Here is an 18924-nt window from a genome sequence, read left to right as displayed (position 1 = left end):
AGCATTGTCCCCTCACTTAGCTTGCATTTATCGCGAATCTCCTGCCCATCTCCCCTGTGCAAAGTTCCTCACAACAGGGACAAAGTGCATGTGACTCCAGTATATAAGAAGATTAAAAGAACTGACACACAGAATTACAACCCAATATCCTGAACGTTGATTTGGTGCGGAATTCTTGAACATATTCTCAGTTCGAATATAATAAAGTTCCTTGAGGCAGAAAAGCTTCTGACCACAAACCAGCATGGTTTTAGAAAGCATATAAATGATCAGATGAACAGGCTGAGAAGCAATCTGCTGATGGTGCTGTGTTGTATGGGAAGGTGTCATTGAGTGACTGTAGAAGGATAAAATATTAGTTGACAAAATTGGTGTGATGCATGGCAGCTAGCTCTAAATGTAGAGAAATGTAAGTTAGTGCAGATGAGTAGGAAAAACAATTACGTAATGTTCAAATACAGTGACAGTAGTGTGCTGCTTGACGCAGTGAGGTCAATTACATATCTAGGTGTAACACTGAAAAGCAGTATGAAATAGAACAAACATGTAAGAACTGTAGTGGGGGAAGGTGAATGATCAGCTTCATTTTATTGAGAGATCTTAGGAAAGTGTAGCTCATCTGTAAAAGAGGCCACATATAGATCACTAGTGTGACCCATTGTTGAGTACTGTTAGTGTGTTTGGGATCCCCACCAGGTCAGATTGAAGGAAGGCACCGAAACAATTCGGAAGCATTCTGCTAGTTTTGTTACTGGTAAGTTCCATCAACATGCAAGTATTATGTAGATGCTTCGGGAACTTATATGGGAATCCCTGTATGGAAGGTGATGTTCTTTTGGAGGAATGCTATTTAGAAACCTGATATTTGAAGCTGATTATAGAACAATCCTACCCCCATTAGCGTACATTTCACCTAAGGGCTGTGAACATAAGAGAAATAAGAGCTTTTACAGAGGCATATAGACAATCAATTATTCAAAATGACAGTCACAATCGCATTATTTATTTTGCCGGCAACTGGTTTCAACCTGCGATGGTGTCATCTTCAACCCTGCCTGTGCAAGGTTGGTATGATAGTTACCAACCGTGCACAGGCAGGGTGATGACTCCAGTGAGCGACCATATGGTGTAAATTGCCTGAAGATGACCCAGTCGTGGGTTGAAACCGGTTGGCAGCAAAATAAATAATGCAATTGTGACTGTCATTTTGACTAATCGATTAGAAGTAAATTAATCGCTGTTTATCCCCATACAATTGTTGTTGTTGTGGTCTTCAGTCCAGAGACTGGTTTGACGCAGCTCTCCATGTTACTCTATCCTGTGCAAGCTTCTTCATCTCTCAGTACCTACTGCAACCTACATCCTTCTGAATCTGTTTGCATATTCATCTCTTGGTCTCCCTCTACGATTTTTACCCTCCACACTGCCCTCCAATACTAAATTGGTGATCCCTTGATGCCTCAGAACATGTCCTAGCAACCGATCCCATCTTCTAGTTAAGTTGTGCCACAAACTTCTCTTCTCCCCAGTCTTATTCAATACCTCCTCATTAGTTATATGATCTACCATCTAATATTCTGCATTCTTCCGTAGCACCACATTTCGAAAGCTCCTATTCTCTTCTTGTCCAAACTAGTTATCGTCCATGTTTCACTTCCATACATGGCTACGCTCCACACAAATACTTTCAGAAATGACTTCCTGACACTTAAATCTATACTCAATGTTAACAAATTTCTCTTCTTCAAAACCGCTTTCCTTGCCATTGCCAGTCTACATTTTATATCCTCTCTACTTCGACCATCATCAGTTATTTTGCTCCCCAAATAGCAAAACTCCTTTACTACTTTAAGTGTCTCATTTTCTAATCTCATTCCCTCAGTATCACCCGACTTAATTCGACTACATTCCATTATCTTCGTTTTGCTTTTGTTGATGTTCATCTTATACCCTCCTTTCATGACACTGTCCATTCCGTTCAACCGCTCTTCCAAGTCCTTTGCTGTTTCTGACAGAATTACAATGTCATTGGCGAACCTCAAGGTTTTTATTTCTTCTCCATGGATTTTAATACCTACTCCGAATTTTTCTTTTGTTTCCTTCACTGCTTGCTCAATGTACAGATTGAATAACATCGGGGATAGGCTACAACCCTGTATCACTCCCTTCCCAACCACTGCTTCCCTTTCATACCCCTCAACTCGTATAACTGCCATCTGGTTTGTGTACAAATTGTTAATAGCCTTTCGCTCCCTGTATTTTACCTTTGCCGTCTTCAGAATTTGAAAGAGAGTATTCCAGTCAACATTGTCAAAAGCTTTCTCTAAGTCTACAAATGTTAGAACCGTAGGTTTGCCTTGCCTTAATCTAGCTTCTAAGGTAAGTCGTAGGGTCAGTATTGCCTCACGTGTTCCAATATTTCTACGGAATCCAAACTGATCTTCCCCGAGGTCAGCTTCTACCAGTTTTTCCATTCGTCTGTAGAGAATACGCGTTAGTATTTTGCAGCTGTGACTTATTAAACTGATTGTTCGGTAATTTTCACATCTGTCAGCACCTGCTTTCTTTGGGATTGGAATTATTATATTCTTCTTGAAGTCTGAGGGTATTTCGCATGTCTCATACATCTTGCTCACCAGATGGTAGAGTTTTGTCAGGACTGGCTCTCCCAAGGCTGTCAGTAGTTCTAATGGAATATTGTCTACTCCCGGTGCCTTGTTTCGACTTAGATATTTCAGTGCTCTATCAAACTCTTCACGCTGTATCATAACTCCCATTTCATCTTCATCTACATCTTTTTCCATTTCCATAATATTGTCCTCAAGTACATTGCCCTTGTATAGGCCCTCTATATACTCCCTCCACCTTTCTGCTTTCCCTTCTTTGCTTAGAACTGGGTTTCCATCTGAGCTCTTGATGTTCATACAAGTGGTTCTCTTACCTCCAAAGGTCTCTTTAATTTTCCTGTAGACAGTATCTATCTTACCCCTAGTGAGATAAGCCTCTACATCCTTACATTTATCGTCTAGCCATGCCTGCTTAGCCATTTTGCACTTCCTGTCGATCTCATTTTTGAGATGTTTGTATTCCTTTTTGCCTGCTTCATTTACTGAATTTTTATATTTTCTCCTTTCGTCAATTAAATTCAGTATTTCTTCTGTTACCCAAGGATTTCTACTAGCCCTCGTCTTTTTACCTACTAGGTCCTCTGCTGCCTTCACTACTTCATCCCTCAAAGCTACCCATTCTTCTTCTACTGTATTTCTTTCCCCCATTCCTGTCAATTGTTCCCTTATGCTCTCCCTGAAACGCTGTACAACCTCTGGTTCTTTCAGTTTATCCAGGTCCCATCTCCTTAAATTCCCACCTTTTTGCAGTTTCTTTAGTTTTAATCTACAGTTCATAACCAATAGATTGTGGTCAGAGTCCACTTCTGCCCCTGGAAATGTCTTACAATTTAAAACCTGGTTCCTAAATCTCTGTCTTACCATTATGTAATCTATCTGAAACCTGTCAGTATCAATACAATTATGTTGTCTAAAAATATAGACGGTCATTTTACCCACGCTCTATTTGCAAGTGGAACAGGTTGGGAAATGACTAGTAGTGGTACAGCATACCCTCCGCCTTCATATGTTGCACCAAGTAAATCAGATCAAGTCATATGCAGCACCAAGTAAATTGGATCAAGATATTGTATGGCTTGAGTTAAGTGGCTCTTCAGTTTCTATAGCTACCAAATCAATTTCATACTCCTACAGGATTTTGTGTTGAATGTGGTCTATGGTTGACGCTAATGCCTTCAGTGTTTGGCACTTTTTAACATTGAGACCAAATTTTCTGTGCAGATGGTCCTTAAAAGGGTTCTTGCTGTGCTTAGTCATATCTGATTTGTGTGTGCTCATCTTTTATATGCCAAGAGCTATCTAGGATTGTCTAGTGCTGGTATTGGTGTTACTTGTTTAGAACTGACCAGGAGACACGAATAATATTGTCGCCCGTCAGATGCTAACTATGAATAAGTATTGGTGAACATATACATATTGAATTTCACATCATATCTGTCTCTTCCTTGATGGCTTAGAGGTGTTGAGGTGTGCGAAGACCTTGAGCCCCGCGACTGCATACCAATAATGTTCAAAGCAGTGTGGGTGTTTCATGGTGGCCACAGTGGAGATGGTTATCATCTGTAAACTTTGGGGGAAAATGATGATAATAGAGGAAGGGTTCCATAATTGAGTGTATGAAATAGTAAAAAGTGTCTTTTATGTTTGGATACTAAAACTGAATTTATTTCATAGGCTCGTCCTGTGACTGATGAAGAACTAGAGCTATTGCATTCGAGGGATCATATAAAGAAGATGAAAGACATAAAAAACATGAAACTGAATGACATCCTTAAGATGCAGGATGACTTCTCATCAATGTATTTGCACCCAGAAACTTATGAATCAGCCGCAGTTGCAGCTGGATCAGTGCTTGAGGTTAGTATGAATGATTAGTATGATTAACTTGTTCATAGTTTCCTAACATCTCACAATCAACATTTATTGCTGCAGATTAATTACACTTTTCAGAATCGTAAGACAACTTTCCACAGAAATTCAGAAATTATTGGTGTCTGATCCTCTCTCTCTCTCTCTCTCTCTCTCTCTCTCTCTCTCTCTCTCTCTCTCTCTCTCTCTGCCCCCCCCCCCCCCCTCTCTCTCTCTCTCTCTCTCTCTCTCTCTCTCTCTCTCTCTCTCTGTGTGTGTGTGTGTGTGTGTGTGTGTGTGTGTGTGTGTGTGTGTGTGTGTGTGTGTGTGTGGGCGCGCACACACACACACACACACACACACACACACACACACACACACACAAACGGAAGTACCGTTTTGCCACACCGCGGCCGCAGCGCTGCAGTTGGCGTTCTGCACATGCGCAGTTAAGATGCCTCCGATAATCGTGAGTCCCGCCGACTTTGAAGTACGGGCAGTTACAAGATTTCTTAATGCTAGAGGCCTAAAAGCGACTGATATTCATCATTAGATCTGTGCAGTTTACGGAGAAAACATTATGAGTGATGGAATAGTAAGAAAGTGGGTGAGAGCATTTAAAGATGGCTCCACAAATGTGCATGATGAACAATGGAGTGGGCGTCCTTTGGTCGTTAATGAAAGTTTGGTACAGGATGACTTTCCTAATGTTTCACGTAGTGTTTTGTATGGCATTGTGACTCGGCACTTGAATTACCGAAAATTGTGCGCCGTTGGGTACCTAAAATGTTGACGGATGTGCACAAAACCAAACGTTTAGACAGTGCATTGACTTTCCTTGAGTGGTACCATGACGACAGTGATGATTTCTTACGCCAAATTGTTACGGGTGATGAAACATGTGTGGCCTATGTCACACCAGAATCAAAGCAACAGTCCATGGAATAGTAGTATTCAGATTCACCCAGAAAAGTGAAGTTTAAGCAAACAATTTCTGCCCGGAAAATCATGTGCACAGTTTTTTGGGACAGAAAAGGAGTATTGCTCATGGAATTTATGCCTCGTAAGGAGACAATCAGTGCAGCAGCTTACTGTAAGACATTGTACAATTTGCGCCATTCAGTTCAAAACAGAAGACATGGCAAGTTGACCAAGGGCATCGTTTTGCTGAAAGACAGTGTACGTCTGCATGTGGCGAATCAGGCCAAAGATCTCGTCATATCTTTTCGATGGGAAACTCTAGATCATCCTCTGTACAGCCCCGATCTTGTGCCCAGTGTCTACCATCTGTTCCTGCACTTGAAGAAACACCTGGGCGGTCAGCGTCATCAAGATGATGTCGAAGTCAAAACAGTGGTGGTGCAGTGGTTAACAAGTCAGGCGGCAGACTTCTGTGAGGAGGGTATTCAAAAACTGGTATGACGTTATGACAAGTGCCTCAATATGGACGGAAATTACGTAGAAAAGTAGATTAAGGTACAGGCTTTCATGTAAAAATAAAATTATTGAGATATCTTAGCACGTCTTTTTTAAATTTCAAAACGGTACTTACTTAAAAAACACGCCTCGTATTTGTAGGAAAAGTCCACCCTGTTAGAATGCCAGATTTAAATGTATGTGGATAGATAAAAAATGTACTCACAAAGTGGAGACAGGAGAAGATGCGCGCGAGCGCGCGCGCACACACACATATACACAAAAGGGTTTAACTTCTACAATCTTTCGGTATCAGTGGCTCCTCCTGGCATAAGAGTTGAAGGAGAAGGAACAGAGATGAAGGTAAAGGACTGGAGAGGTTTAGGGAAAGGGGTACAGGCCAGAAAAGTCACCTGGAACCCTGAGTCAGGGGACACTGTAACAGACGGGATGAGAGGGAAAGACTGATTGTTAGGGACTGCACTGGACAGGATTTGAAAACCTGAGGGCTTAAAGTTGGAAGACGGGTAATATGCAAGACAGAGATTACTATTAAAACATCATGCATGAGTTAATAAGAGTGAAAAGTAAAGTGCATTGTGTCTAACTGATGGGAGGGGGACAGTGAAAAATAGACAGATCAGAAAATGAAAGACGTAGAAAACTAAAATGGAGTGAAAAAAGCATTAATGTAAATTGAGGCCACATGGATGGCAAGAACCAAGGATGCGCTGTAGTGCTGGGTCCCACTTGCGGAGTTCTGAGAACCTGCTGTCTGAGGGAAGAATCCAGATAGCGCATGTGGTACACAGGAACCAAGGTGATGACTGTCATGTTGTACAGCATGCTGTGCAACAGGATAATGTGTGTTGCCTGTATACACCCTCTGCTTATGCCCATTCATTCTGACAGTTAAGTGGGTGGTAATCTTGCTGATGTAAAAGGCCGAACAGTGTTTACATAACAGCTGGTATATGACATGGGTTGTTTCATAAGTGGCTCTCCCTTTGATAGTAAGTGTTTTGCCATTTACAGGGTTGGAATAGATGGTGGTAGGAGGGTGCATAGGACAAGTCTTGCAGTGGGGATGGTCACAGGGGTAGGAGCCATAGGGTAGGGAGACAGATGCAGAAGCAACATAGGGTCTGTCAAGGATATTGCGGAGATTGGGAGGGTGATGAAAAGCTGTTATAGGTGTGGTGGGCAAAATATGAGACAGAATGGATCTCATTTCACAACATGATTTTGGGAAGTCATGGCCTTATCAAAGTAGCTGATCAATACGTTCAAGGTGACAAGTGGTGTACTCCAAAGTTGTTGTTTGGAGGGATTAGCAGTACCAGGATTTGATGTGATGGCCTGGGAAATCTGCTTTTGAACTAGGCTGTTGCGATAATTACATACAGTGAAGGCTAAAGTGAGAATGGTGGTATATTGCTGTAAAGTCTACATCTGAACAAATAGGTTTGCATCGAATGTCAGGGCTGAATGGGTGGGAACATTTGACATGGAAAGGATAGCAACTGTCAAAATATAAGTACTGTTGTTTCTCAGCGGATGGAAGTCTGTAGCTGGGCTTCGGTGAGAATGTGATCAACATGAAGGAAAGTGGCACAGGATTTGGAATATAACCATATGAAATTTAATTGGGAGAAGTTATTTAGAGATTCCAGGAACTTTAACAGCTCAGCCCTACCATGAGTCCATACGGTAAAGTTGTAATCAATGTATCTAAACCAATCCAGGGTTTGAAGGCTTATGGAGCCCAGGAAAGCCTCCTCCAAGTTACCCATGAAAAGGTTGGCATCCTGGTTCCAATTTTTAATTGAAAATATATATATATATATATATATATATATATATATATATATATATATATATATATATATATATATATATATATATATATATATATATATATATAATAGAGGGAAACATTCCACATGGGAAAAATATATTTAAAAAGAAAGATGATGAGACTTACCAAACAAAAGCGCTGGCAGGTTGATAGACACACAAACATACACACAAAATTCTGCTTTCGCAACCAACGGTTGCCTCGTCAGGAAAGAGGGAAGGAGAGGGAAAGACAAAAGGATATGGGTTTTAAGGGAGAGGGTAAGGAGTCATTCCAATCCCGGGAGTGGAAAGACTTACCTTAGGGGGAAAAAAGGACAGGTATACAATCGCGCGCGCGCAATATTTCAAGTGTGACACACATATAGAATATCATGCAGTACACAAACTAAGTACTACTAAAATGTTCCTCCTGACTGATCTCTGTCACAATTTAGCACTACAAGTAATTGCACTAATCAGGTTATCTGTGCAGACATTTAGAGCGTGTTTAAGCTAACACTAATTGAAAAGAAGACATAACACAAATAATCATAAACAAAAGAGAAAGTCAATCATATTCTTATAACTAAATACTTCTACACTAGTACATTATCTCTACAGATCACACATCATTAATGTTCATTCATTTCCAAAAGAATGGTGTACCTTTTTACACATAACACATAGGACTATTAGTCATTTACTGTAGGAATATTTTCACATCCTTATGCGGATACAGTCCCCGTACTCTCCCTGAGTGGGGATCTGCTAAGAGATAGCTACCATTTCCTTCTTGGACCAAGGAATGGAGTATGAGGCTCGATAGTAGGTTTTGTGAGGCTTCACCTCGATATTGTATTGATATCCCTTAACAACTCCTGGTCGTTCTGAAAAAAACATTTGCATAGTTAGATAATAACTGTACCAAATCCTGCTGTTGCAATGAGTTCAAATTTTCGGACTGTGATACTTTGTTCACAAGTGCGTCCACATTTGCTTTTAATTGATCACTTTGTACGTCTGGATAATAGAGATTTTGTCCTAGAGAATGATTGTCTAAATGTAGTATCCACTGATTCCTAATTTTATGTTAATAGCATTACAATTAGGCACAGGTACCTCTTCAGATCTGAGCATGGACAATTCTATCCTCCTACCTGTGTTCATCAAACTTAATTTTCCCTGAGAAAGGTCGAGTACTGCGTCCCTTTCTCTCAAAAAATCTACCCCCAAAATGCAGGCTACCTTTAAACCTTTTACTACCAGGAACGAGCACGCTATGGCTTCTCCCCCCTATATACATCTCTACCCGTACTTGGAGTTTAATTATTTGTCGTTGTGCACTGATGGCTCCAGTGACTTTGCAATTGTTCACAGGAAAAGTCAGCATACGCTTTTCTTTCCCCAGTACTCTGAATAAGTCCATACTCATGACACTGACAGTAGCACCTGTATCTACGATTGCTTGCACATCAATATTGTTAATTTTGATCTCTATTATCGCTTGTACTTTGTCTTTGTGCTCCTTTATGCACTTAGGTGGTTCAGTTATTAATTCATGTCCCATCTGTACCCCGTCATTATACCTGAGGATACAGATTTCCGATGTTTTATTCTGTGTCGGGCTGCTCTCACTCCAAACCTTTGCTGACGATGGAGAGCGTATCTCGGCTGAATCTAGTTTGTTGGATTATTACTGGTGGATGGGTGTGGCTGTTCTGTGTTGCTGACCTCCACTATGTGTAAGTTGTGTTACGTCGGCCGCCACGGTTGCGCAATTGGCGCATTTTGTGGTGGCGGTCGGTTATTGTCATATCTTTCACTGTTTTGCCGGTCCGGACTGGGCCTCTGGTTCTGTGGCCAAGTTCGGTTTGTATCGTTATAGGTATTGGTGTTCCACGGCCCCCTGGCATTTTTCCATCTACTATTGCTTGGTGGGCCTGTTTCATATCGGTCATCGAACCTCCTTTTCCTGTCATTATCCACCGGCGGACTATTGCCTTTCCGGTCTCTACCTCTATTCCCGTTTTGTACATAATCTTGTCTCCTATTGTTACCTCCGCCGTTTCCATTATTTGGTGGAGGCGTGTTATTTCAACCATTTCTGTAACCGTTTCCGTTACTTATAGCCTGTTCAGAGGCTGCCTTAACATCCTCCTGAATCAGGTCAATTGAGTCCTGAACAGACAAGAAATGTTCCATGTCGTTCTCCGGTACGTGTATAAGTTTTTCCTTTACGTGTATCGGCAAGTGTGATTTCAAAAGTCTGATCAAATCCCGGGATGAAATCTGCTCGTCCCAGTAACAGTTCTTATTAATGTATTTCTCAAATTGCCTAATCGTGGGGAATGCGGCTCTGGATTATATACCTCTTTACGTAATCTCTCCTGAATACATGTTGACCAATATTTGGCCAAGAATGCGTTTTCAAATTGCTCATATGTGTCGCAACTGTCAGCTGCTTCGGTTGCCCATAATGTAGCATCTCCTTGTATGTAAGACATAACGAACTGTATTTTCTGTGTATGACTCCAAATGCTAGGCAAAATGTTTCTTAATCTCTTGATAAATACTACAGGGTGAACAGATTTCTTCTCCGTTGTGAAGATCTGAAAGTGTCGGTTTTTAATCAGGCTTTCTTCAATCACTATTTTGGAGTGACATTTGTTTGTTTCGCTAACATTGGTTGCCTGTTCTGTCTCGCAGTCGCAATTTTTCACTGCTGTATTTATATGCCTATCATTGTTGGACCTGGCTGGCGTGACACACGCCTGTGCGTCGCCGTGCAACAAGCTGCTCTCCAGCTCCGCAAGACGATGGTTGACATTCCGCTGCCACAGCGGAATGTCAGTGTGCACCGCCCTTTTTAGGTCCTGCACTTCCGCACTCGAGCCCAAGTCCTTGGCCTCAATCGCAGCATGCACCTTCTCGCCTATTTTTGTTGTAAATTCCTTTTCAATTTTGTTCGCCTGTTCGGACATTTTCTGCTCTTATTGCTTGACTTGTGCCAATTTCTAATTTTTCCATCCTGTTAGCCAGTACACTGATTTCATCTACGATACTGGCGTTAGCCACCTGGATATTATCTACTCTTTCGCTCAGTTCTTGCACCGCTTTGGGTATGGTTTCATAGTTCTGTCTCAAACTAACAATCTCCCTTTGCATAGCTTCCAAAGATTGCATTAACTGCAAATCTCTCTCATGCTGGCGTCAATCACGCTCTGCTTGTTCATGCATAAACGCAGCTTGGAAATTGAGCATGCGCTCGAACATAACTCTTAATGATTGCACTTGTGACACCTCACCACTCTCTGGTCTGTGTCTAGTGCTTGTGGGTGGCACAGTATTTCTATTTTCAACTGAATCACTGGCTGGCAGTGGCAACATTTCTTGCCCTTCTGCCCCCAGATTCTCACATTGTACTTCCTGAACTACGCCACTAACATTACTTTGTGCCCCACTTTCTAACTCGGTATCACTGCTTGCTAACTGTTGTTCATTATCCATGTTTATATTTTTCTGACTACGCAATCTAACCATAGTCAACAAAAGAATCAAAATCTGAACTAAATATTCTAACACTCAGGTTTCACTGACATAATCACACAACACACAAGAAATGGTCATTTGTTGAAACACACTTATTATATACTATGATGACTAACTACTCAAATGTCCTGTTATTTAAAAAAAAGAACACTAACAACAAGCACACCACTAATGATCCGAGAATACCGCACTGAGGCTGCTTTACTACCCACAGGACAACTACACTGTAGCTTTACCTTTTGGTGATCTATCTTGGGGGCAGCTGCCCCCTGGTATTGTGGTAGGTAATTAATTTTTTGATATAATGAGCTCTCTTCTTCAGCTTGCCTCTGGGTATATAGTGTTCTCATGCAAAAAATCATATACAGGTATTACCACACAATATTGGTTAGGCAATACATACAGTACATGAAAATATTATTAATTGTTCTCCAACAAAGTTCGACTACAATAATTCCCTAATTATCTCATGGGTACTTTGTGGCCACTGCTTATTCGAGCCCCGCGTTATTGGGTGCCAATTTAATGATATATATATATAAAAACAAAGATGATGTGACTTACCAAACGAAAGCGCTGGCACGTCGATAGGCACACAAACAAACGCAAACATACACACAAAATTCTAGCTTTAGCAACCAACGGTTGCTTCGTCAGGAAAGAGGGAAGGAGAGGGAAAGCGGAAGGATTTGGGTTTTAAGGGAGAGGGCAAGGAGTCATTCCAATCCCGGGAGCGGAAAGACCTACCTTAGGGGGAAAAAAGGACGGGTATACACTCGCACACGCACACACGTCCATCCACACATATACAGACACAAGCAGACGTATACAGAGGCAAAGAGTTTGGGCAGAGATGTCAGTCGAGGCGGAAGTGCAGAGGCAAAGATGTTGTTGAATGACAGGTGAGGTATGAGTGGCGGCAACTTGAAATTAGCGGAGATTGAGGCCTGGTGGATAATGGGAAGAGAGGATATACTGAAGAGAAAGTTCCCGTCTCCGAAGTTCGGATAGGTTGGTGTTAGTGGGAAGTATCCAGATAACCTGGACGGTGTAACACTGTGCCAAGATGTGCTGGCCGTGCACCAAGGCATGTTTAGCCACAGGGTGATCCTCATTACCAACAAACACTGTCTGCCTGTGTCCATTCATGCGAATGGACAGTTTGTTGCTGGTCATTCCCACATAGAATGCGTCACAGTGTAGGCAGGTCAATTGGTAGATCACGTGGGTGCTTTCACACGTGGCTCTGCCTTTGATTGTGTACACCTTCCGGGTTACAGGACTGGAGTAGGTGGTGGTGGGAGGGTGCGTGGGACAGGTTTTACACCGGGGGCGGTTACAAGGGTAGGAGCCAGAGGGTAGGGAAGGTGGTTTGGGGATTTCATAGGAATGAACTAAGAGGTTACGAAGATTAGGTGGACGGCGGAAAGACACTCTTGGTGGAGTGGGGAGGATTTAATGAAGGATGGATCTCATTTCAGGGCAGGATTTGAGGAAGTCGTATCGCTGCTGGAGAGCCACATTCAGAACCTGATCCAGTCCCGGAAAGTATCCTGTCACAAGTGGGGCACTTTTGTGGTTCTTCTGTGGGAGGTTCTGGGTTTGAGAGGATGAGGAAGTGGCTCTGGTTATTTGCTTCTGTACCAGGTCGGGAGGGTAGTTGCGGGATGCGAAAGCTGTTGTCAGGTTGTTGGTGTAACGGTTCAGGGATTCCGGACTGGAGCAGATTCGTTTGCCACGAAGACCTAGGCTGTAGGGAAGGGACCGTTTGATGTGGAATGGGTGGCAGCTGTCATAATGGAGGTACTGTTGCTTGTTGGTGGGTTTGATGTGGACGGACGTGTGAAGCTGGCCATTGGACAGGTGGAGGTCAACGTCAAGGAAAGTGGCATGGGATTTGAAGTAGGACCAGGTGAATCTGATGGAACCAAAGGAGTTGAGGTTGGAGAAGAAATTCTGGAGTTCTTCTTCACTGTGAGTCCAGATCATGAAAATGTCATCAATAAATCTGTACCAAACTTTGGGTTGGCAGGCCTGGGTAACCAAGAAGGCTTCCTCTAAGCGACCCATGAATAGGTTGGCGTACGAGGGGGCCATCCTGGTACCCATGGCTGTTCCCTTTAATTGTTGGTATGTCTGGCCTTCAAAAGTGAAGAAGTTGAGGGTCAGGATGAAGCTGGCTAAGGTAATGAGGAAACAGGTTTTAGGTAGGGTGGCAGGTGATCGACGTGAAAGGAAGTGCTCCATTGCAGCGAGGCCCTGGACGTGCGGGATATTTGTGTATAAGGAAGTGGCATCAATGGTTACAAGGATGGTTTCCGGGGGTAACGGATTGGGTAAGGATTCCAGGCGTTCGAGAAAGTGGTTGGTGTCTTTGATGAAGGATGGGACACTGCATGTAATGGGTTGAAGGTGTTGATCTATGTAGGCAGAGATACGTTCTGTGGGGGCTTGGTAACCAGCTACAATGGGGCGGCCGGGATGATTGGGTTTGTGAATTTTTGGAAGAAGGTAGAAGGTAGGGGTGCGGGGTGTCGGTGGGGTCAGGAGGTTGATGGAGTCAGGTGAAAGGTTTTGTAGGGGGCCTAAGGTTCTGAGGATTCCTTGAAGCTCCGCCTGGACATCAGGAATGGGATTACCTGGCAAACTTTGTATGTGGTGTTGTCTGAAAGCTGACGCAGTCCCTCAGCCACATACGCCCGACCATCAAGTACCACGATCGTGGAACCCTTGTCCGCCGGAAGGATGACGATGGACTGGTCAGCCTTCAGATCACGGATAGCCTGGGCTTCAGCAGTGGTGATGTTGGGAGTAGGATTAAGGTTTTTTAAGAAGGATTGAGAGGCAAGGCTGGAAGTCAGAAATTCCTGGAAGGTTTGGAGAGGGTGATTTTGAGGAAGAGGAGGTGGGTCCCGCTGTGACGGAGGACGGAACTGTTCCAGGCAGGGTTCAATTTGGATAGTGTCTTGGGGAGTTGGATCATTAGGGGTAGGATTAGGATAATTTTTCTTCGTGGCAAAGTGATACTTCCAGCAGAGTGTACGAGTGTAGGACAGTAAATCTTTGACGAGGGCTGTTTGGTTGAATCTGGGAGTGGGGCTGAAGGTGAGGCCTTTGGATAGGACAGAGGTTTCGGATTGGGAGAGAGGTTTGGAGGAAAGGTTAACTACTGAATTAGGGTGTTGTGGTTCCAGATTGTGTTGATTGGAATTTTGAGGTTTTGGAGGGAGTGGAGCTGGAAGTGGGAGATTGAGTAGATGGGAGAGACTGGGTTTGTGTGCAATGAGAGGAGGTTGAGGTTTGCTGGAAAGGTTGTGAAGGGTGAGTGAGTTGCCTTTCCGGAGGTGGGAAACCAGGAGATTGGATAGTTTTTTGAGGTGAAGGATGGCATGCTGTTCTAATTTGCGGTTGGCCTGTAGGAGGATGCTCTGAACAGCCGGTGTGGATGTGGGAGAGGAAAGATTGAGGACTTTTATTAAGGATAGGAGTTGACGGGTGTGTTCATTGGCTGAGTTGATGTGTAGGTGAAGGATTAGGTGGGTGAGGGCAATGGATTGTTCAGTTTGGAACTGGTATAGGGACTGATGGAAAAAAATGCCTTTAAATATTTTAGTTATTTACTCTTTCAGTACGAACTTTGTTGTAGAACCCCTTATTTACGTGTGGTAATAAAAATTCATGTAGACAGAATGAAGCACATTTAAAATTACGTGAACCTTAGCAACCCTCTCATGCTGATAAATTCATACTAACTGATTAATAACATTTATTTGAAAATTGTATAAATTAAATTTTTTACGTATTTCGGCCTTGGCACACATTTTCTAAATGCAGTGGTTTTTTTTTAAAATAGTTACTGAATTCTTTCCCGGCGTTAGCTATGGAACACAAGACTGTCTCTGTTAGCATAAAATGGTTAAATATTGCCAAGCCAACCTGAACGTTTAATTATCATTGACAAAACACACTTCACTATACGTTTATTTGCTTTAGAAATTGAAAGAACCAACAGATTAACAACTTGAATGTTAATTATCCGCCTATGAATGCACAAATGTAAAACCAGTAATAAATTCAGTCAGCCTCAGGATCGCTGTAAAGGAAAAAGATTTCGTAATTGACTGCTAATTTTATCTGCTCCCGATTTACGGGTTTGGTTAATTTTTTTTTTAGCGGAACAATTTCTTAAATGTGCCGCCGCTGCAAATTGTTTGGTCGCGGCACAGCCCAGCAACACCAACGATAATCGCTAAAAATGCTGAAAATTCTTTAAAGAAATATTATAGATGACATGGGCAAGCTAATTTACATCAGTAATACACAATTTTGATAAATTATAATGTATTTAGACCACAACAATAATTAAACTTACATTACTTTGTAATTTCTCCTCTAATGGCGGCTAAAGACAGATACAGGCAAAAGAAGTCTACTCATTCATAAAAGTGCTACGTCACAGGTTCCTCTCGCTCACACCTCTCGAGGAAGACGACAAAGAATACACACTACGTGGTGCTTTTTATACTACTGCTGACCATTAACATCTCTTTGTAATCCTACAACACTATTCTCCTCTGTGGCTATATTTTACATTTTTTTTCTTTCTATTTTTTTTTTTTTTTAATCGCAGATATTAACATATTTCGTAATTACGTTATGAGTATAGAAATATTACAATCATAAATACATCGAGAATATTATTACAGAAAATATTACAATAATAACAAATGTCCTTTATACAAAATTAAATAATATTTTTTTGCTAAACAATTACAGTATGAGGTGCATTAAAGTTCTAAGGCCTCCGATTTTTTTTCTAATTAACTACTCACCCGAAATCGATGAAACTGGCGTTACTTCTCGACGTAATCGCCCTGCAGACGTACACATTTTTCACAACGCTGATGCCATGATTCCATGGCAGCGGCGAAGGCTTCTTTAGGAGTCTGTTTTGACCACTGGAAAATCGCTGAGGCGATAGCAGCACGGCTGGGGAATGTGCGGGCACGGAGAGTGTCTTTCATTGTTGGAAAAAGCCAAAAGTCGCTAGGAGCCAGGTCAAGTGAGTAGGGAGTATGAGGAATCACTTGAAAGTTGTTATCACGAAGAAACTGTTGCGTAACGTTAGCTCGATGTGCGGGTGCGTTGTCTTGGTGAAACAGCACACGCGCAGCACTTTCCGGACGTTTTTGTTGCAATGCAGGAAGGAATTTGTTCTTCAAAACATTTTCGTAGTATGCACCTGTTACCGTAGTGCCCTTTGGAACGCTATGGGTAAGGATTACGCCCTCGCTGTCCCAGAACATGGACACCATCATTTTTTCAGCACTGGCAGTTACCCGAAATTTTTTTGGTGGCGGTGAATCTGTGTGCTTCCATTGAGCTGACTGGCGCTTTGTTTCTGGATTGGAAAAATGGCATCCACGTCTCATCCATTGTCACAACCGACGAAAAGAAAGTCCCATTCATGCTGTCGTTGCGCGCCAACATTGCTTGGAAACATGCCACACGGGCAGCCATGTGGTCGTCCGTCAGCATTCGTGGCACCCACCTGGATGACACTTTTCGCATTTTCAGGTCGTCATGCAGGATTGTGTGCACAGAACCCACAGAAATGCCAACTCTGGAGGCGATCTGTTCAACAGTCATTCGGCGATCCCCCAAAACAATTCTCTCCACTTTCTCAATCATGTCGTCAGACCGGCTTGTGCGAGCCCGAGGTTGTTTCGGTTTGTTGTCACACGATGTTCTGCCTTCATTAAACTGTTGCACCCACGAACGCACTTTCGACACATCCATAACTCCATCACCACATGTCTCCTTCAACTGTCGATGAATTTCCTTTGGTTTCACACCACGCAGATTCAGATAATGAATGATTGCACGCTGTTCAAGTAAGGAAAATGTCGCCATTTGAAGTATTTAAAACAGTTCTCATTCTCGCCGCTGGCGGTAAAATTCCATCTGCCGTACGGTGCTGCCATCTCTGGAACGTATTGGCAATGAACGCGGCCTCATTTTAAAACAATGCGCATGTTTCTATCTCTTTCCAGTCCGGAGAAAAAAAATCGGAGTTCTTAGAACTTGAATGCACCTCGTACATACGAATTGCTTCGTAGCGGCGTACATAGTACAATTAAATGTCATTTCATTTTATTAATAGTGTGTGTGCTGCCAGGGAACGTTACACATTGCTGTACTGCTGATCTGTTTGTATGTTGGCCCCTCAAAGTTGAGGTAATTGTTGGTGAGTATAGAGTTGATTAAGGTGAGCAAGAAGGGTGTCACAGGTTTGGAATCAGGTGGTCGTTGACTGAGGAAATGTTCAGCAGCAGATCGACTTTGTATGTGGGGTATATTACCCTGCCTTCCACGTTTAAAGTCTCTGGTTTTCAAATCTCGACTGCTGCAGTCTCCAGCAATCAGTCTTTCCTTCTCATTCCGTCGGGTAAGTCTCCCCTGACCTGAACTTCTGGGTGACTTTTCTGAACTGTACTCCTTTCCCTAAACCTCTCCAGTCATTTCCCTTCACCCATCCTCCTTCCCATTCAGCTCTTCTGCCAGGAGGAGGAGCCACTGGCTCTGGAAGCCTGTAAAAGTTAAACCCTATTGTGTGTGTGTTCCCCTGCCACCGTTTGGTGAATAGATTTTCTTATATATCCATTTACATTATATTGTCAATAACTGATTATTTTCGTTATATTTAAATGTATGTTTAATAAATTTTCCAACATTGCATCAGATGGTTATTTTTTGGTTGATCAAATTCCTGTTAGTTTTAGTGTTCTTGTTAAGCATAAAAATTCCTTATGCAGTTAAGTGGAACACAATTGCTCTTTTAAAGGTAGTAGTTTGATGGTATGCATTTCATTGGTGCCTTCTACGAAAGTGGTCCATTTTGGGTTCATAATAGAGCCCCTTGGAGTCCAGATGGTGTCACGCTGATTATTCTTGTTTACTGGTTTACTAGTATTGTTGTACAAAATTCAGCTATACTGTCTGTGTCACTTTCTTATGATATATATTATAAAAATAGTTTTTTTTAAACATTCAGATTAACAAGTCCAATAAATTTTATCCAATTACAGAACTGATGATAATTTGTGATATATTCAGGTAAAGGATTTTATGTACTATGAAAATACAACTGACGTAAAGAACAATATTGTATTTACATAATTTTTGTTACTCATCTTCAGTACCATCTTTTCCATTCTGTGGGCATTGTCTTCAGCATTGTGAAAAGACGGAAGACTCTGAAAGTTATGGTGATGAGCTTTTGGAATGAAGGGCAAAAGTTCTTCCATGTCCTCCTACTTTCTTTTTTACCACCTGTGGATTTGTGTACAGCTTTCCCTGAGGTATGTTACTCAGAGAGACTGTGGATCCTATTTTTAAATTCTGGCTGTAAGCCCAACTTGTGAAATCCCTTGTCCATTGAAAGAATTTCCTCGAAAAATAGTGTAAATGGATCACTCTTTTGGTACATAATCATTGCATCTTTAACTATGACACTGGATGCTTTTGTCAGTCTTCCATTTGATGATTGAACTGAAGTTTTCCACTGACAAGAAGCCATTGTTTGTCTTTAAAGCGACATGAAAGAGATCTTATTTTCCCCTTGAGTTAGCAGAAAAATAGTACC

General features: G+C 42.1%; 1 protein-coding gene across 6 annotated transcripts in view; it reads left to right on the top strand.

Moving 5' to 3' along the window:
• Positions 1-18924, top strand: part of LOC126182569 (histone deacetylase 6) — a 325057-nt gene that overhangs the window by 226279 nt on the left and 79854 nt on the right. For all 6 annotated transcript variants that reach the window (XM_049924862.1, XM_049924864.1, XM_049924861.1 and 3 more), the window contains one exon: positions 4302-4484. In XM_049924862.1, coding sequence (XP_049780819.1) covers positions 4302-4484 — 183 coding nt within the window. The remainder of the gene's footprint in view (positions 1-4301; positions 4485-18924) is intronic.

The sequence above is a fragment of the Schistocerca cancellata genome, chromosome 1 (genome assembly GCF_023864275.1).
Source record: "Schistocerca cancellata isolate TAMUIC-IGC-003103 chromosome 1, iqSchCanc2.1, whole genome shotgun sequence".
Taxonomy (NCBI): domain Eukaryota; kingdom Metazoa; phylum Arthropoda; class Insecta; order Orthoptera; family Acrididae; genus Schistocerca; species Schistocerca cancellata.
This window is presented reverse-complemented; position numbering and strand designations above follow the sequence as displayed.